Below are 18,539 nucleotides of genomic sequence, written 5' to 3'. Positions count from 1 at the left end.
TGCGAATTTACTATGCATGAAGTCCTCATGCTTCGGCAGCAGATGGAGGAGCTTCGTGCTGCTAATCAGCATCAAAAGCAAAAGAGAGAAGCCCCTAGATCCTTTATTGCTTCAGGAGGCATTCTAACAGGTGCTCAAGGCCAGCAGCTTGCTCAAGAAGCTGAGCAAGCATTAGAGGGGGAATTGCAGGAGCGGAAGAAACGAGCACCACCACGGTGCAGTAACTGCCATCTGATTGGTCATATTAGGACTCAATGCCCTAGTAAATAGGCCTCCCTAGTATATAGCATCATTATCATATTCATTTGTGGATAGATTCCTAATAGAATTTGCGGCATTGCGGCATTGCGTTCTGCTAGAATCTTTGCGCCGCTCGGTGGTGGATTACGTTAGTTAACTTAATGTAATCCACCACTGAGCCGATAGCTCCAACGCGACCGTGCCAAATCAATGATATTTGAAGCCATTATATTCAACCAAAACTCCATTATATACAAAAGAAATTAGGCAGTATTGCGGCTAGGGCATTGATTTATCCTATGCCTAATAATATCGCACCCGCTGCACCTTGGTGGTGCTCGCGTACGTGGTGGAGAGGCTCGAGCAGCTATCTCCAGGGTAGGTGCTGTAGGAGCTTCAGAAGCCTGATTTCTAGCTTCCATAAGATTTCTTGCTTCCTAGACTAAGAGGCCTCCTTCATGGAATATCTGCTTGTTAGATTGCTGACGCTTTTGCTTTTGCTTCTCATTGGCTGCACATAAATCCTGGTTTTCCTTTGCAAGAATGACAGCGCTATTTATAGCCATTTGACATCCCTTGATAAGCTGATTCAAAGCTGCATCTGTTGGGCTTGGGGAACTCTGTGTATGCCGCTTTAGAAAGGCTTTGATTGCAGTTGCTTGAAGCTCCAATTCTGCAAGATTATGTGGTGTTTCAGGCACCCAAGAGGCCTGAGTATTGCTGGATCGGCTGCCAGGTGGTGTACGGGTCTTAAGCAGGATATGGAGCTTTGTAAGAACCTGATCAGGAGAAAAGGGGACTAATCCAGTTGCTGCAAAGCCATTAATAAGATCATCAGGCTTGTATGTCTCCATACGAGCTTGTGGATAAGCTGCAAGGAAATCAAGCTTGTCAATGTGGTTAATACCACACCGCATCTTATTGTTACGCAATCCTTCGGTCCCGAGTCGCAACGGTGGCTTGGTCTAAGGTAGGGAGGCTTGGGCTTCGTAGGTCAAACACAAGAGTAACAATCTCTGACTGATAGACAACGCGACTAAGGTGAAGTAGAGCGCCTATTAAGTACGTATACTCAATAGTAGGTTAGCCTGTTGACCTGCCAGTATGTAACCAAGTAACAACGTGTTATTGAGCATGAAGAACTAAAGCTATCTACATGGTGGTAATGAGCGTCCTTATATAGCCTAGTCCTTGTATACCATCCTGTATACCACCCCTCCTGGTATACCCCATGGTATACTCTGCCACGTTGTCTGTATACCCTCTCCGCATGTCATCTCCATAGTATACTGTTATACCTTGTATAAGTTACCTGGTATACTGGATCTTTATTTCCTCCTTCCGAATCACGTGACTGGTCCTTCCTTGCGGGGTATCACCTGTCATGCAGGGCTGTGCTAGACAGCGCCTAATCCGTTGGTTCATAACAATGGCTGTTACGGCACAACCTAAGAATCTCCGACAGAACAGCGAGGGGGAGAATCTATCACGTGACAATGGATCAAGAGCAATGGGAATGATCCATCTGGACCTTTGATCCATCCGACCTCTTGATCCAACATAACCTTTGATCCATCCATGCTCTTGATCCACCGGATAGGTATTTCCAAGGCAGAACTAAGCATGTATATAAGACGCTCCTTAACCATGGGGATTAGGACCCCGTGGTCAACTCAAATAGCAATCCTAGTGTTAATATTGCTAGTAACGACTTATTATCTATCTTTTCCCTTGTCTTCTGTCCTTCAAGATAAACCCAACGATCCTCTGCCTAAGAAGTCTTAGGCCCGTCGTTACAATGGCTTCCATGGCCATCCATAATCAACATCTGATATGTCCTCTTTGTACGCGCAGTTGTTGATGGAATAAAGATTTTTTGAAGCCATGAGATTCCAATTGCATCAGTTGTCTATCCATTAGGACTTTTCTCAATCATCCAATCAGGTGGTAAGCTTGGTTCCTCAAACCAAGCCTCTTGAAGATTTGTTGCTTTGAATATAATACAGGATGGTAAGGCCCATCCTGTAGCATTAATGGTTTCAATTGCAGTCACCCATTCACGATTTCCAGGCTGTAAAAGAGATGGACGGCCATACATCTCTGCCCTAGTCACTACCTTGGTGGTAGCAATTAGGCCCATTGCAAAGCCAGTCTTATCAAGGTTGTAGATATCTTACTGCAGAATGCCCTTCTCCATAATAGTATGCTGTACAAATCAAACCATGCCTGAATAATCTTTAGAGTTTAGATCCTCACACTTGGCTTGCTGATAGTTGTATCTTCGTGCAAATCGAGTTTTAAGATCATCCCGGCGCTTAATAAATGTCAGACTGCGCGAACCTAGTAATCCGAAGGCATGATGATGAAAGCTCTGATTATTCGAATCTACCTAACTAACTGACTATTTATTCTTATGGAATTAGGGGTTAAGACCTTCCGAATATTTCTTTATTTAATGATCCCGAGACCTTTCATGAAATATGAAAGGATATAATAAAGGAAAATAGGCAGTCTCGGGTATAGACAGTATGATTCCTTTATCGCAGGGATCATGACCTTCTGCAGATCCGAATCGGCGTGTGCTGACTAGGCTGATAGGTCTCTTGGCATACCACTAGGTTATAGTGGTAATATTCGGCTGACAATAAATTTGTAAACCCAGTTCTTTCCAATCTGCTGTGGAGGTGCCTTTGGATCACATTGAGAGATAAGGATATTGACCATTCTTGTACTGCTGCTGGCCGGGGAGGTGCTCCACACTTATCCATGGATAATATCCATTGGATAATTAAATCTTCCTCAGAAATTGATAGTTTATGCCCATTGGCGCGTTTTTCAGGCCTTTTAGGACGGCCATGAAGTCGGTCATATAGAGTAGTATAAGGGACTTGATAATGACGTGCTGCTTGAGAAATAGATTGAATTTGATGCCTTTGATAAGCTAAAATATAATACCCTACCCTCCTGCTCAACCAAATCTTTTGACTTTTGATACGCTTTTGGTGGCATAGTGGTGGGTTGAAAGCTTCAAGTTATTAGGAGTGGTCGCGTACGCGTTGGAGCTATCGGCTCGGTGGTGGATTACGTTAACTAACGTTACGCGCGTAACATGAGATCAACGGAGCTGCAATAATTGCTCTTCAAGAGCTGCGTCACAGATAAATGTAATCCGTCCATTCTGTCCATAGAAACTACATGTCTGTCCCTTTCTACCAATGTTTTATGATCTTCTGACTAATGCTGTGTGATCTTCCAGTGTAGCAAGCCTTGTGACCTTGTTTATCTGCATCCATTTCTGCGGCCTGAGTCAGAAGACAGTCTGCATTAGTCTCTCCACAGCCATCTACGGGTGATCTGTGGAATTCATGGTACTCTGCTAATTATAACGTGTAACCCGCGGGAATCTCTTTGCTACTAACATTTCTTATTTGATTTGCAGCGTTGACAGCATGTGTTTGTCCAGCCTGCATTTGCCAAATCCAAGGTCAGGCAAACTTGCCTTCGTATACAATATCAAGATTATATATATTTCTTATCAGGGGCATGGTAATAGCCCAGTTTATAATTACATGGTTCTTGGATGACTACTTTGTTTTGCTTTCTTCCATGCCCTTCTTTTTCAGACCGATGATTTTACGCTGCTTTCTCCGCATCAAGATTGTAATCTAGCTTGCGGCGGACGAGACGGCTCAAACTCCGCTGTCTAGTATGAGGAGGATTTATATATTTCCATTTCTTCCTCGTTTATTTCTCTCGAGCGTGCTTCAGAATCTCCTTAATCCCAGGCACTCCAGACACTACAGCACATACATTCACAGAAATGGTACTCTCCAGTTCTTCCAGATTCGTCTTCCTCTGCCTAAACCTATGTATCATACTCTCAGCATATTCCAAAGCTGAAGGCCAGGATATCAACGCCGGCGTCTCCATAACTGTTTCTTCGAACCCCACCTGTCAGAGCAGAGATTTTGCAATGATCCACTGTCCGCCATCAAACGTCTGCTACTATATCAATCAACTCAAGACTCCAGGGTGTGCCCAGCCGGTCAGGTCTGTCTACCAGGGAGAGAGTCCCCAATATCGAATTCAGAATCAACGTCCACTGCGGTCCCTTCGAACGGGCCGGCCGAGAGACATAGCTAATGGACGGATCTCCCAGTCAGAGGGAGGAACAGACGTGGCTACGGATGCGGGTATTGTAGGTCCTAGTGGTGGTGGTGATGTCAACGTTGCGAATTCCCTTACGTTGATCAATGAGGGATTTCGAGTGACTTGGGCGACTAGTTGGTTTGGTCAAACCGTTTTGTTCTCGTTTCTGAAATGTTGTATTTTGGGATAGCTTATGTGTCCACTTCGAAGCATTTGGGTGGTCTGCTTTCTCGTGTTCAGAGATCTACAACGTGTCAGATGTTTCCGTCGATCAGCGTTGGAATAGCATTGCTTCGTTCACTTGGACCTAGATTGCTTCCTGCGGCTCTAATACCAGCTCATCGTGTGACATTAGTTAATCTTCTATTTTGGAGCCTCCAACACGACCCCTCAGGTCACGTCGACCTCCATCATCCTCTTCTTCGGATTCCGGGGCATCTGCTCCTGTCTCCGCCGCTCCTCCTCCTCAATATCATCAACATTCGTGCCCACCTCCTCCGCAGCTCCCTTAATCTCCTCCTCCCTCTTCTCATGCCCCGCCGTCGCAACCGCCAAGATCTCCTTCTCCAGACCGCCCACATGCTCCCACTCCACGCCCGCCGCAGTCAGCATCTTACACCCCTCCGACTCGCCTACAAAGGTCCCCGGCTCCTTGACTCCAAAATACACCTTCTCGATCCCCTTTCGCCCGCCTTCCCGCGTGCGGATGATCCGCTGCACACACGGCAGGTTCCCCGAGAGCCGTTTCCCGCACGGCTCCATGGTGACGTACATGACGAGCTTCCGACCCGGTTCTGACGGGAGGACTTCCCCGACGCGCTCCTCGGGGACGGAGTGCACAGATGCGTAGTTGGAGAGGCAGCACTGCTCGGCGTGCGTGTTGCCCGCTAGCTCGAGGGTGTAGCCCGTCGAAAGGATCGTGTCGTCGGTCGTGCTGTCGGCGCCGTTGTCCCGGCGGTGGACGAGGAGCGCGCCGACGCGGAAGTTGGTCGGGCGTGGAGGGGACTTTTCAGCTAGGGCGAGGCATCGTTTGAGGTAGTCGAGATGGGTAGGTTGGGATCTGTCTGATGATGCGGGGGCGGGGTCTGCTGCGGCCCGGGAGGCCATTGCGATTGTCTGGTGGGGAGGGAAGTTTAGAGCTTTAATATGGAGTTATCATAAGTCGAGAGTAAAAAGAAAATGAGAAGAATATTATTTAAATTGCTCGTAGTGTTGAGTTTTTGTATACTATATAGCGGTTAATGCAAGTCTGGAGCATCGATGGTGTCGCTGCGGAAGCTATGACGGCACGGCGGAGCGGCGGATCTTCCGCGGCCCGCCAAGTCGCGTCTCGTCGCGTCCGATCTTAATGGGCTGCTGAAAGTCGGAGCCAGAACTTCTCGATCAGCACTAACACAACATCATCTTCATCTCACTTCTTCTTATTTCACCCTCTAATTACGGTTTATTCTTTTCTTCCTTGGTCCTTAGAACTGTTTCTTGGAAAATCTTCCCTATCCATCCACTCACCTCTCCAGACTCACCATGCCGTCGCGCGACGAGGACCTAGCGGAGGAACCGCCATCCTCGATCAATCCTTACGTGGTTCTGGGGGTGGAAGAGAAGGCGACCGCAGATCAGATAAAAACCGCATACAGAAAAAAGGCTCTCAAGCACCACCCAGGTACGCAATCGTTCTTCCTGCCCTTCCTGCTAGCGTCCATCTGGCGTCTCTCACTCTGCGAGCACTCAATCCGGAGATCAACATGCGAAAACTAACACATTCGCAGACAAGGCACCACCGGAGCAGCGCGATGAAGCAAACAAGAAGTTCCAAGAGATCGCCTTCGCCTACGCCATCCTGTCGGACGAGCGCCGACGACGGCGCTACGACCTGACGGGCAACACGTCGGAGACGCTCGACCTTGAGGATGACGACTTCAACTGGATGGAGTTCTACCGGGAGCAGTTCTCGAGCATGGTCGACAGCAGCGCGATCGAGAAGATCAAGAAGGAGTACCAGGGCTCCGACGAGGAGAGGAAGGACCTGCTCGCGGCCTTCGAGAAGCACAAGGGCGACATGGACAAGGTCTACGAGGTCGTCATGCTCAGCAACCCGCTAGACGACGACGAGCGGTTCCGTGCCATCATCGACAAGGCGATCGAGGATAAGGAGGTGAAGGGGTGGAAGAAGTACGTGGAGGAGCCGGAGAAGAAGCGGGAGCAGCGGCTGAAACGGGCGCGGGAGGAGGCTAAGGAGGCGGAAGAGCTGGCTAAGGAGCTTGGAGTCGAGGAGAAGCTGAAGGGAGGGAAGGGCAAGCGGAAGAAGGGAGGCAAGGCGGACGACAACGAGCTGGCGGCGCTGATCCAGCAGCGGCAGAAGGCCAGGGCGGCCAACTTCTTCGAGGAGCTGGAGGCCAAGTACGCGCAGCCTAAGAAGAGCGCGGGGAAGGCCAAGAAGAAGGGAAAGGCTTAAGTCGTGATGGTGATACGTTGGGCAGACATCGTCATCTCTTCCGTCATTCTCTCGTCGCGAGGCTCTCCGATACTTCGACTTCAGGGCGCAGGGTTTCTTTGGCCAATGATGGGATTCTGCATACGGACAGGGAGCATGGGAGTTGGTATGGTCACGGGCTGGTTGATTTAATATTTCAGTTTAGCATATTATTCTCTTTCTGTTCTGGTTTTCTCTTGGTACTCTTGGTTACGATGCATGCCATCAGGATATAGCAGCGCCAGGAGAGCAGCAGAAGAGACATCGGGAGTCTCCGAACCCTGACGCCGTCCTCTTCTATGACAGCCCGTCAGATCTCTTACATTAGCGTTTTCTATCCTTTGTCTTAGATGGCTGTCGAGATTGTTTGCTCTCTGATGCTGCGGGATACCACATCCACCATACATAGCTCGTGACTGCTTAAGAACGGGAAGCGTTTATCCTGCATGCAGATCACATCTCTATCACATCCGCTGGACAAGAACGCCAGTAATCCTTTGCTTCCTCATAGCTTGTCTTGAAGCCTTTGCCCCTCAGCTGGAGACCTGAAGTGCCTGGCGCCGAGCCTTTAAGAGCAGAACCCATGCTCCTCACCCCGCCGCAGGTTTCACGGACACAACAGTAGTTTATCTCTTGTCTCTCCTGCCCCTGGCTTTCTTTGTTCCGGTTTCCCCTATCTGCGGGCTCTGTTGTCTTCTGCACAGTATCTCTGTCCTTACCTGCAGAATATCTGCAAATCGTGTGTGAAATTGCTTGCTGCTGCCGCGGTCGTCTCTGTCTACAGCGTGCTTGTGCTTTTGCTGAGCTCCACCTCGAACGTCAAGCTCCCCGCCAGCAATTGCAGTCCAGAACCGCGCTGCGCAACGCTGCCACAAAGACATTGTTGCATATAACAAGAAGTACAGGAGAGCAAGAGGTTCCCAGAACAGGAGATAGATATCCAGCCTAGCTGAGCTGGGAGCTCTTCAAGGCTGACTCCAGCGCATCTCAGGCCCCCAGGGCGGCAGTTCTCCACCACCGCCGGACTTGAGCAAATGCTCGGGTGATCTATCTCCACATCCGTCCGTCGTCAATCCGCCTGCGGCCATGTCGCACCCCCAGCGACATGCGAAGATGTCTCTCGAGACGGCGCTCGACGAGGAGCGTCGCGAGGTCCTGGACATTCTCGAGGGTCGCAACCCGCGGCCGTCGATTGCTACCCAGAAGAACCGTCGTGCCAGCCCTATGCCCGCCGTCCGAAGCTTGCTTGATATCTCCACGGACGCCCCACCTCGCCACGGCTCCATAGCGGGCATCGGGGTGGGCATAACACCGTCATCAGGCAAAGGGGCTCCAGTTCGAAGTCTGGTCGAGCCTCCTACGCCGTCTCCGCTGCGATTATCTCACTCCGCGGCCAGTTCGCCAACCTCCCCGCGCGACACGGTGCTGTCGTCGTCTTCTCGCAGGTCTTCGGACAGCACGAGCTACCCCGCTGCGGACCCGAGGAGGAAGCCCGGAGAGAGGCAGGGGGTGGACATCGGCACGGACTACAAGTTTGAGATGCTCCCCAGCATTCCAAACCAGGCACTACCGAAGCGCGTTACACAAGGAGGCAAGACGACCCCCACCACCGACAATGCAGCGCATCGCCGGAGCTCAATGGCGGCGGTGATGTCAGGGGCTGACTTGGGACTTCTAGCAGGTTTCACAAGGGGGAGGGACATGGGACGACAAAATTCCACCGCGGGGGTTCCCAGCCATTCCTCGAGGTCCCCCTCGTCGCGTCTGGGGCGGTCTCTCTCGCCAGTGGACCGTCTGCTGAACGCAAGCTCCCTGAACCTTTTGGCGACGCCCGGGAAATTTGTCACAGATAACGGGAAGGTCATCGATATGGATCACGCGTACAAGCGCCTGTCAAACGCTGCTCTCTCCAGATCGGGAGGTAGCCTGGCCATCTTACACTCGAGGAACAGCTCCAGCCGCGAGCAAGGAGAGAGCGGAGAGTCGCTGGGCGAAGAAGGGGACGTACGTCTTGAGAAGGATCACTACGGAGACGAAGAGAACGGTTCGGAGGCCGTGGAGACCAGCGAGGAAGAGGTCGACGACACGAGCTCTGGTGAGGACGATCCCAGGACTGGAGTGCCTAGGGGAAGGTGTCGCGGCAGGAAGAAACTGTCGCACTGTGGTAACTCGGAGCAGAATGGTGGAGCTGATGCGGCGAAGGAAACGAAAGAGCCACAGAGTCTCCTTGCGGCAGCGGAGAAAGAGCGTATGTCTAGTCTCTAACTCTTCTTTTTGTCTGATATCTACTGATATCCATATAGGCCAGCAGGTTGCATCGACATACAAAGTCAAATCCCTTCTTGAGCCAGAGCCCCCTAAACCAGCAAAGGGCGACACGCTGAAATCAGCCATCAAGAAAACTGGCGTTCACCCGCATACAAGCTTCGACTACACAGCTTCAGCTATCAATACCCCCGTTGGCTCAGATGAGGAGGCAGACTTGTCGGATATCAAACAGGCCCAGAACCTCAGTATTCATATGTCCGCTATCGACAACTCAATTCCCAACAGGGCTATCCGAACCATTATCCGCGGCGACTTCACCCGCATACAGCAGGATGCAGACGAGGGCCGACGCAGGCAGCGGAAGTATCTCGTGGCGACCGATCTCAGCGATGAATCTGTGTACGCACTGGAGTGGACGATAGGGACCATCCTCAGAGACGGGGACACGCTATTTGCTGTCTACGCTGTTGACGAAGATACGGGGACTGGCAGCAAAGACGCGGAGCTTTCTTCTTCCGTGCAGATTGGGGAGGGAGTAAAAGTGATCCAGGACACGGCTGCTGTAGTCGGTTCGCAGACCGAGAAGACCGCTAAGAGTGCGGCCTTATCTCTACCTCACATGTTGACACAGCACCTGGGCAGCGGATGGGACAGCAAGAGCGGTTCCGTAGATTCACGCGGTATGTCCAAGGCTGAGATGGAACGGTTCCATGCTGTCGAAGGGATCTCGCAGACGTGCGTCAGGCTGCTGCGGAAGACGATGCTTCAAGTTCGGGTTGCCGTTGAGGTCATCCACTGCAAGAGTCCGAAACATCTGATTACCGAGGCTGTGAGTCCGAGTCAAGATAGGAAGGACCCTTATTGCATTGGGCTTTACTAACGGGAACCAACTTAGATCGATGGGCTTGAGCCAACACTAGTTATCCTTGGCTCGAGAGGGCGGAGCGCTCTAAAAGGGTGAGTCCATACATATACCCTCTAATTCTCACATGGACAGATCCACTGAGGTATCCACACAGCGTCCTTCTCGGTTCTTTCTCCAACTACCTCGTCGCCAAGTCCTCCGTCCCCGTGATGGTGGCGCGCAAGAAGCTCAAAAAACACGCCAAGTACAAGAGTACGAATATCCGCCTGTCGAACAACTTGACCACACCGAAGAAGCTTGCGCTTGCGAAGGTCGATTGATTGATATGCCGCGGTGCCCCTGTCTTATAAATTTCCGATACTTATATCCCATCATCATACCTCTTTCCCTGGCTGGGCAACTGGGCTTTTTTCCCCTACGAGCTAGTTGGTGACGCTGTATGATTTCTTTATGCGTGTTTAGCATGTCATAATGAGCCAATATTTTTAATCGATTACTTAATTAGGTGCAAGGTGATAACGGGGTTGACAGAGAGGGCAAGGGCAGATCAGGTCGGCGTTTATTTTTGGGGACTTCCTCTTATTTTCTTTTTCCCATTGGTCTCCTGTGTTTCTTTCCTGCACCGAGGAGGTGGCGTGATACTATGATACCACAAGTATGTAGTGACGATGACTTACTAGTACCTACCTAGGTCCTTTTTCCGATGAAAATGAAATGGCATTTTGTGGTGTAGTAGTAGTAGTAGTAGTAGTAGTAGTAGTAGTAGTAGTAGTATTAGTAGTAGTATTTTTATTCTTGTCCTAGGTCCACTGTACAGTACAGAGGTAGATTGATGATAGAAATTATAATGTCAGAGAACCGGCAGAGGCATCATCCTCTGACGTAGAGTGGAGCTATATATATCTAGACTAGATGTACAGTACTGCACACCAACTTAGTCCACTCATTGATCGATTGGATCGACGTGCTATCCGAACATCGGCAGTTTTGCTTAGCTTTAGCGCCGGACCCAAAAGGCTAAGTCAATAGATGGTGGAGTTGGATATCTCTGCAGACCCGGCGCTTACACAGTAGATAGAGCTATGAGGATACCAGCCAAGGCTGCCTGGTTGCCTTGTTTTGCCTGTCTGCTACTTCTTCTCCTTCTGTTCTGTTACCTCCAGTCTGGTCTGTTGGCTGATTCTGCCTGGAAGAGAAGAGAAACTGGCATCTCATCCTGTGGTTGAGAGACTCCTTTCTGCCCCTTTCAATGTCCACAGTTCAATCAAGAACATCGTGCTGTGGCGCAGACATTGGGAAAGACAGGCGTGTCATCTAAAAATGAACATTTTGCACTCACCGTTGATGCTTATGTTGGTATAGCAAAGCACCATGTGTATGTGACTAGGATATCTTGTCTTTCGTTCCTGTCCCTGTTCCTGTTCTTTTCTAAGTTAGGTACCCTTTCTGTGTGTACGTTTACCGGCACTTGAATCGATTTTTTTTCTCTTATAACCCCAAGACCTTTTTTTTTTCATACTCCTGTATTTTCTTTTCTCCTGCTGCTATAGATTGTGTCTGTATACGCAACTAAAGTTCAGGTTTGATACTTTTGAGCAGCCTATGGCTACGGTTTGTGTGTGTCTCGTTCATGTATTCATGAAGGATCCGAATTCGTGCTTGCTGATGTTGTTTTGGTCTATTGAATTGATATAAGTTTTCCTTCTTTCTTTCTTCTACCTTTGTGATGATTGTGATAGACGTTCTCCTTTCTGCCATTCCTTCTCTGATGCTGCCCGATTTGTGGTAGCCCTCTTTTACAGTGACTGATTTTCTGGCCGGATTTTCCATATCGTATCTGTCCCCTGTTGCTCAAAATGGTAAGACATATAAGTTTCCGAAAATTTCTCTCTGACAAACAAAGGGCTAAGCGTCCTGGGCAGATACAGCCGCTACCATTGCTATTACTCTCGTTCCGGCCCTCCTACAACACCATGTGTTGGCTCAATTCCCTCCTCCACCCCCCTCCGCCGACGGCGACCCCTCCATCAAAACAATCCACTCCCCCGTCGATGGCAACGTCACCATCAGATACAAATCCCCTCCCCCGGGAACCTGCGAGACCGTCTTCCCCACCACCCAGAAACAATACACCGGTTACATCCACCTCCCACCGTTCACCCTCGCCCCGATCCAGCAGAACTACTCGGTCAACACGTTCTTCTGGTTCGTCGAATCCCGAACGTCACCGGAGACGGCACCGCTCACGATCTTCATGAACGGCGGCCCCGGAAGTAGTAGCATGGTGGGCATGTTTCAGGAAATCGGGCCGTGTGAGGTTGTCGAGATCGGGAAGGGGTAAGTTGGGTACGAGAGCGAGAGAATGAGGATGGGATCGCAGTGCGAATATGTTGTTCGTTGGTCAGCCGAATCAGATTGGGTTTTCGTATGATAGGCTCGTGAATGGGTCGTTGGATCTTTTGGAGAGGAGGTATTTGTTTCCTCCCGCTGATGATGGCTCGCACCCTGAGCATACCTTTCTGAATGGAACGTTCACTTCCAATGATGAAAGCTGCACGGCGAATACGACGGCCATTGCGGCTCGTGCGGTCTGGCATATTTTGCAGGGCTTTCTGAGTGCTTTTCCGCAGTATAATCCCCGGACACGCTCTTCCTCGAATGAGAGTCAAAATGATGATGATGATGATGACTCCATTGTCTATTTACAGAGAGCTACGGGGGAAAATACGGCCCTGCATTTGCTACATACTGGGAAGAACAGAACAAACGATTACGAAACGGAGAACTCCCCAGAAAAACCACCTTGACCATCGAACTCAAATCTCTGGGTATCCTACAGGGCCACGGCCTATTCTACTCCCGATTCGCATACAGCAACACATACGGCATCAGTCGCTCTCGCAGACCAACAAAACATTGCCTCCGCCTTCCTCGCCCAAGATGGCTGTCAACAGCGGATCCAATCCTGCCGGACCGCAGTCCAGGCCATGGACCCTGAAGGCGAAGGCAACAGCAACACCACGAACGCCATCTGTGCCGACGCGCAGAACTATTGCACTCGGAACGTGATCATCGGACCGTACATCAACTCGGGTCTCAGCGCGTACGATATCTCCCAGTCATCACTGAACCCTTTCCCTCCAAACGCCTCCCTCGAATGCCTCAACACCGCAGCTGTCCAATCGGCCATCGGGGCCTCCCTGAACTTCACTCCCTCGAGCCCAGCCGTCTTCGCCGCGGGGCATCTCATCCCGGCGTACCAGCCCGAGACCTTATTCACGTTATTCACGCGGATCATCCTGGGGACGGATCTTTCGTCGGGGGAGCCGGTTGATCTGGCCTCGTTCCGGACGAAGGGGGATCCGAATGCTACGGCGACGAATTCTGCTCCGCCAAGGGCAAGTCTGACGTGTTATCTAAGGAGTGTGGCTGAGACGTGCTATGAGAGGCAGAGAGGGATGCTGGAGGCAGGGGAGGGGGTGGTTATCAATGGTGTTCTGTATGAGCGGGAGGAGGATTGGAAGAAGCCGGTAGTGCCTGATGACGATGGCATCGCTTCTCCTGGGGAGCCAGAGATTGCTTCAGTAACTGGCTCAGCAGGCAGCTCTCAAACAAGCAAGACGATGGGGACCCTAGCGACGGGCGTCTTCACTGCAACGAGCACGCCGAGAATGGTAGGGCAGCGGTAACCCTACATCTGACACTGTCAGTGTTACGCTCTCTGCTATGACTCTGTCTTTGTCCATGTCAATATCGATGCTCGTTAGCCTGTTCGGATCCTTGGCGTTTGCGGTGTATATATTTTGAAGTCTCATGACGTGTATATGTATACCTAAGTGTCAGTTTGGGAAAATAAGCACAACAAGCGTAGCAATTTCTAACGTAATCCAATTGAATGCTAATGCAGATAGCATGATCCTAGCTAGCTAGGTAAAACAGACAGAAACAGAGCACAGCCCCAGATGTATATGCAAATAGTCGTTCGTACAAAGGGTAACCTCTAACCACGTACGTTCATCAAGAGGCTCTCCCCTTCACAAATATCTTTCCCTCTAGGTAAGTACTCGCGCTCACTTAACTTATATTTGACTTATCTTATCTCGTCTTCAGATCGCAAGACAGACAGGCCAGCCCAGACATTTCTTCATATCGTCTAAGTCTCGATCAGGTTGGCACTCTGCTGCGCAGGCACCTGCAGTTGCTCGCCCGAGTTGTCCCGTGTGTCCTTGTTCGCCTTGCGGCCCTTGCCCGAACGCGCGTAGTACTCGTCCAAAACCTTCTTGGGGATACGGTTGAGCAGCTCCTTGGGGTAGATGCGGAGCAGGTTCCAAGCCAGATCCAGCGACTCGTAGATGGTGCGGTTCTCGTACGCGCCCTGGGAGATGAAGGTGCGTTCAAACTTGTCCAGAAATTCGAGGGAGAGCTTGTCTTCGGACGACAGCGCCTCCTCACCGACGACTGCTTTCATGGCAGCTATTTGGTGTGTGAGCATGCTGGACAGTTCTGGGGCTGGATGTATGCGGTATCTGGAGACTTACCAGCGTCACGTCCAATGGCATATTTGGCGTACAGTTGGTTGGAGACATCACTGTGGTCCCTTCGAGTGCGACCCTCACCAATGGCAGACTTCATGAGACGCGACAGAGATGGCAGCACGTTAATTGGTGGGTAAACACCCTTGTTGTACAGTTGACGGTCAATGAAGATCTGGCCCTCGGTGATATAGCCCGTCAGGTCAGGAATAGGATGCGTGATATCTGCGGTAAGCGATCAGCATCCTCAATGCGCAAGTTACCAACTAGAGTACGAACCGTCGTTAGGCATAGTCAAAATAGGAATCTGAGTAATAGAACCATTGCGGCCCTCCACACGTCCAGCCCGTTCATAGATGGTCGACAAGTCAGTGTACATATAACCTGGGTAACCACGACGACCCGGCACTTCTTCACGTGCAGCGGAAACTTCACGAAGGGCATCACAATAGGCCGAAAGATCGGTCAAAATAACAAGAACGTGCTTCTCAAGCTGGTAGGCGTAGTACTCTGCAGTTGTCAACGCAAGACGAGGAGTAATAATACGTTCGATACTGCAAACATGTCAGTCCTGCCTGCGGGATTGTCTGCCAATCGACTTACGTAGGATCATTGGCCAAGTTGAGGAAGAGAGTGACACGCTCCATACTGCCGTTCTCCTCGAAGTCGCGAGTGAAGAAACGACTGGTTTCCATGTTGACACCCATAGCGGCGAAAACGATCGAGAAGTTTTCCTCGTGTCCATCGTGAACATCTTTGGTTGGTCGCTTGACCAGACCGGCTTGACGACAGATCTGGGCCGCGATTTCGTTGTGGGGAAGACCGGCGGCGGAGAAGATGGGAATCTTCTGTCCTCGGGCAATGGAGTTCATGGTGTCGATGGCGGAGATACCAGTCGAGATCATTTCTTCGGGGTAGACCTTATCCAACAGTCAGACCAGTCTACGCAATTGAGGATGCGTCCTCGGATCTACATACTCTGGAGTAGGGGTTGATGGGACTGCCGTTGATATCGAGGTAGTCCTCCGCCAACACCTTGGGGCCCTTATCGATTGCGCGTCCCGAGCCGTCGAACACTCGTCCCAGCATGTCTTCAGACACACCGAGCTTCAGGCTGTGCCCGGTGAACTCAACCTTGGTCTTTAAAGCTGTTAACACTTCCCATCACCCGAAACGATGCAAGCCAACGTGTCCAATATTCGTACCTTCTTGACATCGATACCAGACGTGCCTTCGAAAACCTACGAGTCGCATACGTCGTTAACGTCATGTACGGGATGTGCATGCAATTACTGATGTTCTATCCGCACCTGAACGACGGCCCTGTTGCCTGTGGAGAAGAGGACGGGTCAACTCTTGGTATAGAGACACAGGTATATAGAACCACCCACCTCTGGCTTCCAGGACCTGACCGGAGCGCTCTGTGCCATCGGGCAGCGTCAGGGACACGATCTCGTTATATCTGGGGAACTTGACCTAAATCCAGATAATGCCTGTTAGTGAACATGGCGCTGGAAGACCACAGGTCAATAGAGGGTACGCGCATTGTCCAGTATGACCAGCGGGCCGTTGACACCTCCAATGGTATTGTAGCGGATACGGGGCTTGATGGAGGTCATCCGCGGATCGACGAACTCGGTAGCCATGGTGAAAGAGGGTCCTCCGCGGACACGACGAGATCAAGGAGACGAGGAGAACAGACGAGGGGAAGCGGTGGAGGGGAGGATGCCAGATCCAGAGCAGTCGGGGTCAGGACGACGGAGCTCCAGCTCCAGCTCGGCCAGGCCGCGTCTTGGCCCCGGCACGTGATGGCATCAACACAGACGAATGTCTCCGTCCGATTGCATCAGAGATACACCGCGTTAAACATCCGACTTACGAAATATCTGGAAAATTGCATTTTATAGGCTTTTCCAACTGATCAAGCGTCTCCTGGAGCTCGAAATGGGATATTCTGCAGCTCTGCTCAGTGTCCTGTAACACTCCAGTTAGGGTCTAGGTAAGAAGGCCCCAAATCTTACCTAAGCTCTAGTTAAGACCACCACTAGGACCGATAAGACCGAATGATAACAACTAACGGCCACTAAACGCCTCCAATGATTCCCAAAATATGACGTCTCGATTTAGACATCCAGGGGATAAGGACAAAACGTTTTAGCTTAGCAAGGGTGCGTTTTATTGAAATTTACAGAGCTTTCCTACGAGTTACAATGTGCATAAGTCCATGCGTCTTAGGACACCAGATACTATCGGACAATCTTTTGACACAGGGATCTCTGTATGGTGGATCTTGTCCTGCGGAGTACATGGATCCGGTGCCTCCTATCATCTAGATCAGCAGACATCAAGAGTACATTGGATCTGAAGCTGACCACATCACCAATACATTTTCAGATAAAAGCGGTCAAAGACAAAATTTGCCACAAGAGTAAAGTACTACACAGTAAGTGCTAGGTTTCTCAGTTGATGGTTTTCCCCCTTCACTATTATTAGTCGGTTCCATCCAGATCAACGAGATACCTACTCCAGTAGGAGGTATTACACATATAAGTAGATAATTGAACTTGTTCTTATTTTCTGAACATTAAGCTCTCACCACCACCTCTCTTGTTGGAGATCATGGAGATTCGGCATTCGACGAAGTTGTTGGGGTTGCTTCTGTTATCCGACGACCGCTCTAGACCCCGAAAACCATAGTATTGGGCCTGGACGTGGCAATCTCCAACTGGGCGGAAGATATTTCTTTTGTCGCAAGGCATTCAATATTCCGCCTTCCCCGGGCTGTGCATGCAGACCCTTGCTCAGCCACTCCGCCGAAGACCTAGACAGCCTCTCTTCATTTAAGAGTACCTACTACTCTCTCTCTCTCTTGATGTGAAACAAGGATTCTCCGAAACTCTCTCTGGCCCATAACTATTAGCATAATGTCCTTTGGATTTTCTGTCGGTGACTTCCTCGCTGTTGCAAACCTGATCCGGGGTATCGTCTCGTCACTTCGCACTGATTCGACCGCTTCCTACAATGCACTGATCGTCACTCCAACGTGCCCTACAGGAGATCGAGCATCTGAAATGTCCTCCTGGCTAGGAAGCAGCCGTCAACGGGGTAAAGATCGCGGCACTCGTGTGCCAGCACCCGCTTGATGAATTCGCTGGGAAGCTAAAGAAGGTTCAGAGTCTCGGGATAGGGAAGGGTGGCAAGCTTGGAAGAAGAGAGATGTTGGTCATGTGGGGCAGGAAGGTCCAGTGGGGTTTCACCATGGAGGAGGAGGTTATGAAACTGAGAGCATATCTTGCGGCTCATGTTGGGAGCTTGAACATGAGACTGATCACATATGGATTGTTAAGTCGAATTCGGGATTCGGGAGATTCTAGACTTTGGTGGCACAGGTTCCGCGATATAATTCCCTCGCTGACAGTGTAATTTTCCAGGAAAAATGCAGAAATAAAGGCCCAACACACAAATGGAGAGCAAGTGAGCCTACAGAAGACAATCGAGGCTGTTCAGTCAGACATTATGGATACTCAGAAGGACATTGCGGAATACGGCGTAGTTGCTCGTGGTAGCCATTCCATTCTGAGGAGCCTGTTAGACATTGTTTCCGGGTATGTGCTTCTGCTGTTCAAGAGAACCGAGCTTTGTCTTACTGGTCCCAGCGAGATATCTGGTCAGCTAAAGATGCTGGCTGATCTAGCCACTAAAATATGGCAATCAAACATCCAATTTATGGACTCTATAGCCAAGCTGCAAACCACACTACCTTCCCCCGACCTGCGGTACACATGGGTACAGGACCCTGTCCGTTTCGAAGATGCACTGGGTCGGGTCATTCCGATCCCATCTGAATACGATTTGGGGGGGGGTAAGTGAGACCCAATTGTCCTTCTGTCACAAAGAGGCTGACATTGCCCAGAAAGTTGAAGCTATCATCCACGGTCAGTTCAGCAAAGGCCCAGGCGCCAATAAAGTCTCTGCTGGAGAGTACAAAATAGAGAGTACAAACTTTTTAATA

General features: G+C 50.4%; 7 protein-coding genes across 7 annotated transcripts; 5 read left to right on the top strand and 2 right to left on the bottom strand.

Annotated features, from left to right (window-relative positions):
• Positions 1-4,779: 4,779 nt before the first annotated feature.
• VTN00DRAFT_6836 (uncharacterized protein) lies at positions 4,780-5,496 on the bottom strand (the record flags this gene model as incomplete). Its single annotated transcript, XM_069433516.1, has 1 exon — positions 4,780-5,496. One exon carries the CDS (start codon positions 5,494-5,496, stop codon positions 4,780-4,782), a length of 717 nt encoding a protein of 238 aa, XP_069286890.1.
• A 417-nt stretch (positions 5,497-5,913) lies between these two features.
• VTN00DRAFT_6835 (uncharacterized protein) lies at positions 5,914-6,844 on the top strand (the record flags this gene model as incomplete). Its single annotated transcript, XM_069433515.1, has 2 exons — positions 5,914-6,052; positions 6,159-6,844. The coding sequence occupies 2 exons, from the start codon at positions 5,914-5,916 to the stop codon at positions 6,842-6,844; spliced, it is 825 nt and encodes a 274-aa protein (XP_069286889.1).
• A 1,104-nt stretch (positions 6,845-7,948) lies between these two features.
• Positions 7,949-10,315, top strand: VTN00DRAFT_6834 (uncharacterized protein; the record flags this gene model as incomplete). Its single annotated transcript, XM_069433514.1, has 5 exons — positions 7,949-8,453; positions 8,544-9,110; positions 9,166-9,959; positions 10,026-10,087; positions 10,150-10,315. The coding sequence occupies 5 exons, from the start codon at positions 7,949-7,951 to the stop codon at positions 10,313-10,315; spliced, it is 2,094 nt and encodes a 697-aa protein (XP_069286888.1).
• A 1,282-nt stretch (positions 10,316-11,597) lies between these two features.
• On the top strand, positions 11,598-13,684 carry VTN00DRAFT_6833 (uncharacterized protein; the record flags this gene model as incomplete). Its single annotated transcript, XM_069433513.1, has 4 exons — positions 11,598-11,606; positions 11,785-11,854; positions 11,918-12,332; positions 12,835-13,684. 4 exons carry the CDS (start codon positions 11,598-11,600, stop codon positions 13,682-13,684), a joined length of 1,344 nt encoding a protein of 447 aa, XP_069286887.1.
• Positions 13,685-14,148: 464 nt separating this feature from the next.
• On the bottom strand, positions 14,149-16,173 carry VTN00DRAFT_6832 (uncharacterized protein; the record flags this gene model as incomplete). The annotated part of the gene is made up of 9 exons (XM_069433512.1): positions 14,149-14,468; positions 14,534-14,752; positions 14,807-15,081; positions 15,131-15,447; positions 15,506-15,667; positions 15,733-15,768; positions 15,838-15,857; positions 15,919-16,003; positions 16,072-16,173. The coding sequence occupies 9 exons, from the start codon at positions 16,171-16,173 to the stop codon at positions 14,149-14,151; spliced, it is 1,536 nt and encodes a 511-aa protein (XP_069286886.1).
• A 1,278-nt stretch (positions 16,174-17,451) lies between these two features.
• On the top strand, positions 17,452-17,950 carry VTN00DRAFT_6831 (uncharacterized protein; the record flags this gene model as incomplete). Its single annotated transcript, XM_069433511.1, has 2 exons — positions 17,452-17,559; positions 17,615-17,950. The coding sequence occupies 2 exons, from the start codon at positions 17,452-17,454 to the stop codon at positions 17,948-17,950; spliced, it is 444 nt and encodes a 147-aa protein (XP_069286885.1).
• Positions 17,951-18,043: 93 nt separating this feature from the next.
• On the top strand, positions 18,044-18,448 carry VTN00DRAFT_6830 (uncharacterized protein; the record flags this gene model as incomplete). The annotated part of the gene is made up of 3 exons (XM_069433510.1): positions 18,044-18,132; positions 18,184-18,389; positions 18,441-18,448. 3 exons carry the CDS (start codon positions 18,044-18,046, stop codon positions 18,446-18,448), a joined length of 303 nt encoding a protein of 100 aa, XP_069286884.1.
• Positions 18,449-18,539: the final 91 nt, after the last annotated feature.

The sequence above is a fragment of the Thermoascus crustaceus genome, assembly GCF_041956765.1.
Source record: "Thermoascus crustaceus strain CBS 181.67 unplaced genomic scaffold VTN00scaffold_4, whole genome shotgun sequence".
In the NCBI taxonomy this organism is placed as follows: Eukaryota; Fungi; Ascomycota; class Eurotiomycetes; order Eurotiales; family Thermoascaceae; genus Thermoascus; species Thermoascus crustaceus.
Note: the sequence above shows the minus strand (reverse complement) of the source record. Positions and strands in the feature narration are given on the sequence as shown.